Source organism: Haliaeetus albicilla, chromosome 27 (assembly GCF_947461875.1).
Source record: "Haliaeetus albicilla chromosome 27, bHalAlb1.1, whole genome shotgun sequence".
NCBI lineage: Eukaryota > Metazoa > Chordata > Aves > Accipitriformes > Accipitridae > Haliaeetus > Haliaeetus albicilla.
In genome coordinates this window covers 2,234,481-2,244,720 of record NC_091509.1, presented here as the reverse complement: position 1 = coordinate 2,244,720, position 10,240 = coordinate 2,234,481, and the positions used below count along the sequence as shown (strand labels likewise).

Here is a 10,240-nt window from a genome sequence, read left to right as displayed (position 1 = left end):
CACTGCAGGAGGAGTGGTGAGGGATGCCAGGGTCTGGCAGGCGGGAAGATGGGGGTGCCAGAGCCAGGCACCCAGCCGGGGGACCCATGGGATGGAGGCAGTGCCAGCGGCATCAGAGGAACTGCAAAACTGGGGCAAAGTCCTGGTGAACCTCAGATCCAGGGTGGGATTTTCTGCCCAAGTCTGCTGCCAGCCTGGGACAGCACGGCACTTTGTGTTGGGCACCAAGGTGCAGGATCTCCCCTCCCTGGGGCAGGGGAACACAGCCCAGTACCCCCTAGCCCTACCTACAGCTGGCTCTGCTTGCTGGACCTCAGGGGCAAGGCTGCCTTCTCCAAGACCCTCCCTACCAAGGTCTTGAGCCGCCCCCAGGCAGCAGCTGCCTGCATCCTGGACTCAGCCCTGAAAATTCTGGGAGACATAAAAGTAAACAAAGGGATTGAAGCAGTTGTTGAAGGCACTGAGCACCAGGGCCAGGGTGTACCAGATGTAGGTGATGTTGGTGCACCCTGTGGCCTCCAGCATGCAGTGGATGAAGAGCAGCACATTGCTGGGGGTGAAGCAGAGGATGAAGACCAGGAGGACCAGGGCCAGGACATGCACCACCTGCCCATAGCACCTCCCCTTGGCCAGCAGCCATGCCAGGATGCAGCTGTAGGAGATGGTCATGAGCACGAAGGGCAAGCCAAAGCCCAGCCCCACTAGGGAGAGGAAACAGTAGATAAGGAACACTTGCTTATCCTTTCCTAGGACATTGTGGCACGTTGTGATGTTCAGGCTCAAGATATGATTTGTCTGGGGGTACAAAAGCAGAGGGCTCATGCCCAGCCCCACTGCCAGTCAGATGCCTACACAGACGCCCGCTTTGCCCCACGTCCAACTGGAGCCCTTCCACAGGAACGAGTGGACCACAGAGATGTAGCGTTCCAGGCCAATGCAGGTGAGGAAGAAGAAGGAGCTGTACATGTGCCCATAGAAGAAGGCCACCGTGGTGTGGCACAGGTAGTCCCCAAAGAACCAGTGATTGCCCAAGAGGTGGTAGAAGATCTTGAAGGGGAGCAGGAGGACAAAGTCCTGGTCAGCACTGGCCAGGTTGAGGAGGAAGAGGGTGCTGGAACATCTCCTGAAGTTGGTCACCAGGATCCAGCAGGCCAGAGTGTTGGCCAGCAGCGCCATGAGCAGAACCAGAGAGTAGAGGGCAGGGAGGACACAGGTGGTGAGGGTGCTGTTGAGAAAAGCTTCCACAGAGGCACTGGGGCACATCATTTCTTCTTGGGGAGTGAGAGGAATCAAGATTTGCCCTTTGCCAGGCACTGTGGAGGACACAAGGCATCAGGCTCAGCAGAGAGCCCCCTCCCACTGCTCCTTCCCACTCAGGACCACGCAGAAGATGTCACCCCTCCCTGCGGAGCCGCCAGCAAATGCAGGAGCTGGCGTCTCTCTGCCCTGTGGCAGGGGCAGCTCAGGACACAGAATCCCTTAACATCCTGCCACCCTCACCATGAGGAGCCATGCCACATCCTGCGCTGCCCACGCCACTCGCCTGGCAGTGCCACTCCAGCGGTGCCAGCCCAGCTGGGCACCCTGCCCGCAGCCCAGACAGGCTCTGCTCCTGCGTGTCGCTGTGGGGACACACGGCTCCGCTGACGTTCCTCTTCCTACCGAGCCCAGCACAATTGGTCTCCTGCAACCCCATGGGATCAAAAGGACAGACAGGAAACCCACGTCAGGACAGGGTCAGGATATGGCCACCCATGCCAGGATGGGAGATGTTGTCCCACCAGGGCTCCTGCCTGCTCCTCCTCCTGGCCAGCCCTCCAGCTCAGCCCCCAGCCACAGCTGGGGCTGCACATGCCTCCCCGTCTTCCTGTGGTCAGAGGCTTTTCACTGCATGCTCAGAACAAAAGTGAAGAACAGGAAGGTCCCAGGACACCAGATAAACAACTCCTGATCAAATCCTTTTTCTGGCTTGCTCAAAAAACACAGCCAGGCTCTGCTCCCCTGCATGTCACCCCTGGCTCCAAAAGCTCTATCCAGCTCGTCCCCAGGATGCCCCCAGGACGCCTGGCCCCAGGGGGCCCCAGTTACATCCAACAGGTTTCCCGCAACCTCTGCCACCTCTCCGCATCCAGGGGACAGGGGAAATTCAGGTAAAGAGAGCAGTAACCTGATTTTTGCTGCCAAAAGGGAAAGGGGTGGCAGGGTTTCAGATCTTCACTTAGGTTTTCAACATGGACCTCAGGGAAGGCAGCAGAGCAGTGCCCCGAGCTTTCACTATGACACCCAGCTATCCCCATCAAGTATTCCAGGACATGATATCTGGGTATCCCAGTGAGGCCTCCCTGCCCTGCCCCATCACCCCCCAGACCCACCAAGGCACTTACTTGGGGAGAATTGGATGGCCGAGCCAAGCCAGGTCCAGCTGAGCAGGAGGGTGATGCAAAGACAGCAGCTGGGACATCTCTGCAGGGTGGCCTCTGCGCAAGCTGGGTCCGCACAAATGCCACAGGCAGGGCTGGCTCCACTGTGCGTCACCGTGGCAGGACAGGCACCAGCCCCCTCCCCGCTGTCACCCTTCCTCTTTCTCCTCCTCATCGTGCCTGTGTCCTGCTCATGTCCCCCTTGTGCGAGCGGCCAGACAGGAGGTGGGGACCACAAGATGACCGCCAGCTGCCACCACCACCGAGCACCTGGGGGACGTCATTGAGGTCGGGGTGATTTCCAGCCACTAGCACACAATGGCATGCTGCAGGTAGGAAGAAGCAGACGTAAGGCAGCCATCAAAACACTGTTGTGAACCGCAGCAGGCAGGTGGAGCTGTACGTGCCCCAAGCGTGGGGCAGGAATGAGGGAGCTGGCTCCCAGCTCGGTGATGCAGCACCCTGGGGACACAGGGCACTCTGCCTGCCCAGCCCTGCCAGGACCAGACATCCCCAGGGATCAGTCACCTTGTTCAGCCTGAGAAGCCAATGTCACCCTGTAGATGGGGCCGGCCTGCATTGTCCCACTCTGCTGTCCCCTTCTTGCCACCAAACTGGGTGCTGGGTGGCCCCTGGTCCATTTTCCTGGCTCCCTCCTGCAGCAGAGGGGCCATGGAGGGGAATAACAGACCTGGTGACACAGCCCCAGCCCAGCCTTGTGCATCAACATGCATCAGGGGAACCAGGACATGTGCAGCTGACCCCCAAAATGTCAGTGAAAGAGCAAGAAGGTGACAAAAGGGACAGCAGGGAGGTCCACAAGCTGTGGAAGCACAGGCAGAGAAAAAGCAGGACAGAAAGAGAAGTGAGAGCTGAAGGGGATGGGAGGGGGATGAGAGGGGGACAGAGGGACCGGGGGACAGATGAGGAAATGGCTGGCTGGGGAGCCCTCGTGATTCTGAATGCCACTGCTCAGCACTGCGCCCGTATCCCCATGGCAGGGTCGTGCCAAGCCAGGGGCCCTATGTCCTCCATGTGACACGAGACCCCATGTGTCCCTGTGCCTGGGGCCTGAGGCTCCACTGCCCCACATGCCCCCATACCCCAGGATCAGTGCCCCTGCACCCCACATGTCACCACATCTCAGGATGAGTGTCCTGTGTGTGCTCATGCACAAGGACTCGGTCCCCAGCATTCCCAAAGTCCCTGTGCCCCAGGGGTCCCCACGCCCCCCTGCCCAAGGACATGAGCCTCAGTGCTCCCGATCACCCCATCTCCCCATGTCCCAATCTCCCTGTGTTCCCTTGACCCCATGTCCCCGTGTTCCTGTCCCCCTACCTCCCCATCTCCCCATGTGCTGGCATCCCCATGTCCCCATCTCCCTGTCTCCCCATGTCCCCGTGTCCCTGTGTCCCCATATCCCTTTGTCCCCTTGTCCCCATGTTCCCGTATCCCCACATCCCCGTCTCCCTGTGTCCCTGTGTCCCTGTGTCTCCATGTCCCCTTGTCCCCAGGTCCCCGTGTCCCCAGGTCCCCGTGTCCCCACATCCCTGTCTCCCCATGTCCCCTTGTCCCCGTGTCCCCATGTCCCCATGTCCCCTTGTCCCCGTGTCCTCGTGTCCCCATACCCCCTTGTCCCCTTGTCCCCGTGTTCCCGTGTTCCCGTGTCCCCACGTCCCCGTCTCCCCGTGTCCCGTGTCCCGGCGCTCCGGCGGGACGTGCAGCACTGACCACTAGGCGGCGCGCGGGGCAGGGCTGTGGGCGTGGCTTGCCTGGCGCGGTAGGCGGTGCTTGCCCGACGGGAGGTGTCGTTCTCCTGAGAAAAGGGGCGGGCCGAGGGGGGGCGGTGCTTGGCGGGGGGGCGGGTCACCCGGGAGAGGGAGGGGCGGAGCCGCGCGGAGGGCGGAGCGGGGCTGGTGCCGGCAGTTCCGGGCTGCGCGCACGCGAGGCGGCCGCGGGGAGGGGACCGGGACCGGGACCGGGACCGGGATCGAGATCGGGGTCGGGATCGGGACCGGGACCGGGACCGGGACCGGGACCGGGGCCGGAAGCGCAGTGATGCAGCCGCCGCCGCGCAAGGTGAGCGCGGGGCCTGGGTGGGGCACCGTGGCGGGTCCCGGCACCGGGGACGGGCGATCGGGACCGGGTCCTCCATCGGTGCCGGCGGACCGGGTTCTGCAGCGGGGATCGGGAGTCCCCCCCCGGCGGACCCTCGCCGGGGCTGGTAAAGCGGGGCCGCGGCTGGGCGGTGGCCACCGGCACCTGCAGTGGCACCCGGGGAGGCAGCGGGGACCGGGACCGGGACCGGGACCAGGACCGGCGGGGGCAGCGCACGGCCCCCGCGTCCCAGCCCGGCCAAGGACGCAGCGGTCCCCGGGCGCTGAGCGGTGCCGTCCCGCAGGTGAAGCTCACCCAGGAGGTGCGGGTCCACCTCCTGGAGCAGCTCTCGGGCCTCCAGGGCAAGCAGCAGCGGGACGCCGAGCTGCTGGAGGACATCAGGTAGGGTCCCCCACGCGTGTCGCGTGTCCCCGCCCCGAGCTGAGACCGGCCAGCTCATCCCACGTGTGGGCCAGGGGCCAGCCTGCCAGGCACGGCTCACCTTGAGCCTGCCGCATCGAGGTCGTGGGCTCCATCACCCGCCGGGCGCCGGGGCAGCCAGATGGGGACATCCCGGTGCGGGGTGGTGGCAAGGGGGTGATGGCCAGGGTGGCCCATCACTGCCCCCCCTGCGTGGGTGCTCGCCTGCCCTGCGTGCCCTCTCCCCACAGGTCCTACAGCAAGCAGAGGGCCACCATCGACAGGGAGTACGGGCAGGTAAGAAGGTGTCACCAGTTTCAGGACTGATGGCCAAGGGAGGCACCAGCACCGAGCCCCATCCTTCCCATCCGTCCCATGCAGAGTGTTCGGTTCCGGGGCAGGGCACGGCCCCACGCAGGCAATGGGAAATTATCTGAGCAAAGCGGAGCTTAGCTGCTCCATGCCGGCCGTGGAGGGCAGTGGCAGATGGGTTCAGGATGGGGGGGACACCAACTGTGTTAGGGCACCCGCTAGGGTGCTTTGCTGAGCACAGCATGGCCCCAACCTCGGGTGTTTTGAGGGCCTGGAGGGAAAACCTTGGCGGGGGGGGGAGGAAACTGCTCGGCTCCGCTGTCTGCTGGGTCATCGCAGGGCTCTGCTCTTAAATGTCAGAGCCTGGGTTTGCTCCATGAGACATCCCCGCAGCATTCCCTGGGGACACCCTGCAGCAGATATGACCTCCCCGTTCGCCTGTCCCCTGGCCGTGGCCAGGTGCCATGCTACCCCACCCCCTCCCTTACCCCCTCCAGGCTGGGGGGACCGTCCCCCCAGGATTGGGGTCTTGCTGTGCTTGGCTTTGCTGGGGGCTCCTCTGCCTCTGCCTCTGCAGCTGGTGTCCCTCGCTGGTGTCCCCTTGCCAGTCCTCCATCCCAAAAGCTGCAGTGGGGGTGCCTCTCATGGTGGTGGCTGCTCCCCAAAAAGGGTTTCCCATGGGCAGCGTGATGGGGTCCCTGCTGACACCAAGCCACTGTGGGGTGTGTGTGTCCCCTGCTCCGGGGACACACATGGGGTGGGCAGCCAGTGTGGGGGAGCCCAGTTTTGGCCCTGGAGTGGGATGGCAGGGTGCTCGGGTACCTGGCAGGGTTGGGGAGTGCTGGTGACAATGGGTCTGTCTTCAGGCGTTGCAGAGGCTGGCGAGCCAGTTTGTGAAGAGAGACTGGCAGCGGGGCCGCAGTGAGGCTGGCAACACAAGGTGGGTTGGGGACAGGGATGGGGGTGAGGGGCTGGGGCTGGCTGCATCCATCTGTGGCCCTCCCAGTTGGGAGATGCCTAATGCCAATCAGGATTTGGGGGTCCTGGGGATGCAACCCTGGGTGGGATATCCCCAAGCATGTGCTACCTGACTCGGAGGGGACTGCAGGGGTTGAGGGTGCTGGCTGTGCTGCTGGGCACCTGCAAAAGCTGGCAGGGAGGCAGGAGAGTACCCTTCCCTGTCTTAACCCTTGTGCCCACAGGAGTGCAGTTGCTGTCTGGAAAGGTATCATCGAGGGGACCGTGCATGCTGGGCAGGTCCGTGTCACCGCTTCGGAGAGCTACCGCTCCCTCGCTGCAGAAGCCGCCCGGACTGCCCGCCTCTCCAAGGAGAGGATGCTCAAAAAGGTACTGGGGCGAGGACATGTCCCTTGTGCCTGGGTGGTGGGGACAGCTATCCCCCCCCAGCTGACGCTCCCTGCAGGGCATCGAGCGGCTGCAGAAGGCGCAGGCGGAGCTGCTGGAGACAGTGAAGGAGCTGGACAAGGCAAAGAAACAGTTCACCCACCTCCAGCGGAGCAGTGAGGTAGCCAAGGACAAGGCAGCCGACGTGGAGGCTCGGTGAGCAGAGGGGACCATGGTGGGGGGCTGCCACAGCCACAGCATGGTCTCATGTCATCTCCAACCTCCCCAGGCTTCGGAAGAGCGACCGGAGGATATTTCACACAAAGGCCAGCCTGCAAAAACTCAGTGCCAAGGTCAGCAATGCAGGGGGGTGGCGGGGTACCCAAGCAGAGGGATGTGGGGGGACATGGGGTGGTGGCCCCCACCCCATCACCAAGCCCTGCTCTCCCCGTCCCCGCAGTTCTCAGCACGGCTGGCCGAGCACTCGAAGCAGCTCGTGGGGGTGCAGAACGAGTACGGCTTCGCCCTGGTGTCTGCCACTGCCCACCTGGAGCATTACAGGCGGGTGGAGCTGCCCGCCGCCATGCAAGTAGGAGCTGCCTGGACCCCCCCCCCACCTCCCCTACCTGGGGTCCCGCAAGAAGCATCTCCCCAGTGCCACTGGGAGGAGGTGCAGCAGGGGGGGTCCCACTGGTGCGGGGACAGGGCTGACTGCCCTGGGGGGGTCAGGGATGCTCCCCAGGGGGATGCAGGCAGTGCTGTGGGAGTTTCCCACTTGTTTTCCCCCCAGGCACTGGATGGTGACCTCTACGAGCGGCTGCGGGAGCACTTGTCGGCAGCCAGCCGGACGGAGGTGGAGACCTGTCGGGCTACACGGGACTGGTTCCAGGGCATTGCAGAGGCATCCACACGGGTAATGGCACCTGTCCCAGGAGCTGCGTGGGGCAGGAGGGGGCGGGCAAGCCCCTCGACCCCACGCTGCTCTCCTTCCGCAGGTGTGCCGGGAGCAGGACCTCCTCCTCTTCCTCCAGGACCACCCTGCCTTCACCCTGGCCCCGGAGCAGCGCTTCCAGCTCACCGGGGTGGAGGAGGTAAGGGGTGGTGGGGGGCATGACATTATGGCAGGGGGGTCTGCACAGTCAGCCCCTTCTCAGCCACCATGTCCTCGCTCAGGTGTGCCTGCTGCCACCCGAGGACGACAGGGCCAGCCTGGAGAAGGAGGCACGGCGCTGGGCCACGCGGGTGGCTCGGGACCACAAAAACAAGGCGCACAGTGAGGAGGTACGTGCTGTCCTTCCCCACGGAGCATGGTGGGTGGCTCAAGGAGGGGTTTTCTCTGCCCCCTACCAGCTCCCACCACCCCGCTGACCCACCCAGGTGCTGCAGCGGCTGGAGACCAGGCGGCAGCAGGTCCCAGAGGTGGAGGCGGCCGCCGTGGAGCGGCAGATGGAAGAAGCAAGGGAAAACATACGGAAGGCAGAGGTGAGTCCCCCAGGCAGGAGGCTCTGGGTGGCTTCAAGGTCTGTCACCCCCAGGGTGGGGGACGCAGGGATGGGGATGCGGCGCTGGGGGTGCTTCACCATCGTGGCAACCACACTGGGGACCAGGGGCAATGGAACTTGCTGGGCTGTCCCCCCACCCCATAGGTGTCCCTTTAGACATTGACAATGTGTGTGTGTACCCAGGTCAGCCGAGTGAAGGCAGAGGCACGGCTGGCGCTGCTGCGGGCAGCGGGGCTGGACGTGGACACTTGGCTGGCAGGGGCTATGGTGGGGGCGGGCGAGGAGGTGCCCACAGGGCTGGATCTGGCTGAGTTCGATGACTACGAGGACAGTGACGAGCTGGAGGAGGACGAAGAGCCCGGCCCTGCTGCCCGCACCTACCCTTACACCTGCCGGGTGATTTTTGGGTACCAGGTATGGCCACAGCTGCCTGCCCCTCACCCTGCCTGCCCAGGGCCGGCACCCCCAGCCTCCCTGCCACTTTGTCCCCTGTCCCCTGCAGGGCTCTCAGGCAGACGAGCTGTCCATCACCCAGGGCGAGGAGCTGGAGGTCATCGAGGATGGGGACGCAGAGGAGTGGGTGAAGGTGGGAGCAGGCTCAGCCGCACCCCCATGCTGGGGGGACATGTTTTGGAGGTCCCCAGGGCTGTCCCCGCCCCGGGGGCTGAGATGGTCACATGCTTTCTGCCCCTTCAGGCACAGAACAAGGCAGGTCAGGTTGGCTACGTCCCCGAAAAGTACCTACTGTCCCTGGGCGGTGAGCTGGGGGCTGGGGCTGGCCCCCCGGGACCCTCTGCCCTGCACCGCCAGCTCTCCAACATCATGGCTGCAGAGCTGGTCCTGGAGCCTGGAGGTGGGTGCCGGGGTGTCACCTCCCCTGCGGAGGGGGACGGATGCGCAGGGCTGGTGCCTGGGGGATGCTGAGCACCTGCAGCAGCAGCACTGGGGGGTGCCGAGCCCTCACCCCATCCTCCCCGCAGCCTGGCTGGTGCGAGCCCTGTATGACTATGAGGGACAGAGCCCTGAGGAGCTGAGCTTCCCCGAGGGGGCCATCATCCGGGTGCTGCCCCGTGCCCCCGGTGAGGTGGATGACGGCTTCTGGACAGGCGACTTTGACGGCCGTGTTGGTGTCTTCCCCTCTCTGGTAGTGGAGGAGCTCACTGGGGGCCAGGGAGCAGCTGGGCAGGTCGGTGGCAGGAAGGTCACCACGTCCCCTTGGTGTGGGGCAGCCCCCCCGTCTTGTGCCGTGGCTGCTGGTGGGTGGACGCCCTCCCTGCTGTTCCCATCCTTCTTGGCTCTGTCTTTGCAGGAGCTGCCATCGCCATCCCCGCCGCCCTTCTCCCCGCCTGGCCTTGCGCCTGGGACCAGCCTGGCCCCCAGCTCCTCTCCTGAAACACCGCTGGGAGGTGAGTGCCGGTGGGGAGGCTGGGAAAGGGGATGGGGGTTTGTGCAGAGAGCTGGGCTGAGCAGCCGGGCCCTTCCAGGTTGCAGGCAGGATGGCACAGGCAGTGGGCAGAGCTCTCCAGACCTGGCAGCCACCCGCCTCCGGCCGGTAAGCCCCATCACAGCAATGCCGTGCCCCCCAAACCTGCCCCCAGTCCTCCCATAACGGGGAATAATGTCACCCGTGTGCTTTGGGGAGGTCTGAAGGGGGGGCAAGCAGCCTCGGCGTGGTGGCACCGCTTCTCCTTTCCTCTCTCCACAGCTCCGCGCACCCCCTCCACCGCCCGGCAGAGCCCCCGAGCCTGACCCCGAGCTGCACTTCAGCTGACCCTAAGTGTTCCCCTGTCCCTCCCGGCTCCTGTCCCAGCGGCAGGGACTGGCACTGCCCCATGCTCCAAGGTGGTCTCTTTGGGGGCCGCATCCTGCCCAGCGCTGCTTGCGGAGTGGTCCTGCATCCCTATACAGCACAGGGCATCCTGGCAGCCCCTTTAATCGGGGTGCTCAGTGCCATGGCCAGGTCCCACCTCACCCAGCTCTTGCCTCTGCCCCTTCTGCCTGGCATCACCTGTGCAACCCCAGTGCAGCCCTGGTTCCCCGGGGGGGGGCTCAGCCCCGGGGCCCTGCCTGCCCCCCAGGCACCTCCCTGCAGGCAGGAGTGGGCAGGTGGGGGCTGCGCCCCAATAAAGCCAGTTGACTCTGCTG

General features: G+C 64.6%; 1 protein-coding gene and 1 pseudogene across 2 annotated transcripts; one reads left to right on the top strand and one right to left on the bottom strand.

Annotated features, from left to right (window-relative positions):
- Positions 1-34: 34 nt before the first annotated feature.
- LOC104314738 (proteinase-activated receptor 3-like) lies at positions 35-2,506 on the bottom strand (annotated as a pseudogene).
- Positions 2,507-4,345: 1,839 nt separating this feature from the next.
- On the top strand, positions 4,346-10,237 carry FCHSD1 (FCH and double SH3 domains 1). Of its 2 annotated transcripts, XM_069772503.1 has the most exons (19): positions 4,346-4,499; positions 4,822-4,919; positions 5,189-5,234; positions 6,116-6,189; positions 6,452-6,596; positions 6,673-6,809; positions 6,883-6,946; positions 7,054-7,182; positions 7,384-7,506; positions 7,589-7,684; positions 7,767-7,874; positions 7,971-8,075; positions 8,279-8,509; positions 8,598-8,681; positions 8,792-8,948; positions 9,076-9,281; positions 9,405-9,501; positions 9,580-9,647; positions 9,801-10,237. In XM_069772503.1, the coding sequence occupies exons 1-19, from the start codon at positions 4,479-4,481 to the stop codon at positions 9,864-9,866; spliced, it is 2,055 nt and encodes a 684-aa protein (XP_069628604.1). In that variant the 5' UTR covers positions 4,346-4,478; the 3' UTR covers positions 9,867-10,237. The 2 variants fall into 2 exon arrangements, with proteins under 2 accessions (XP_069628604.1, XP_069628603.1); XM_069772502.1 differs by having other exon boundaries at positions 9,405-9,647.
- Positions 10,238-10,240: the final 3 nt, after the last annotated feature.

Bases quoted from the DNA above. Each gene is read 5' to 3' on its own strand.
- FCHSD1 (XM_069772502.1), top strand. From the start codon at position 4,479: ATGCAGCCGCCGCCGCGCAAG. The intron at 7,507-7,588 runs GTAATGGCACCT...CTCCTTCCGCAG, and splicing joins TTGCAGAGGCATCCACACGG to GTGTGCCGGGAGCAGGACCT. The intron at 7,685-7,766 runs GTAAGGGGTGGT...GTCCTCGCTCAG, and splicing joins AGCTCACCGGGGTGGAGGAG to GTGTGCCTGCTGCCACCCGA.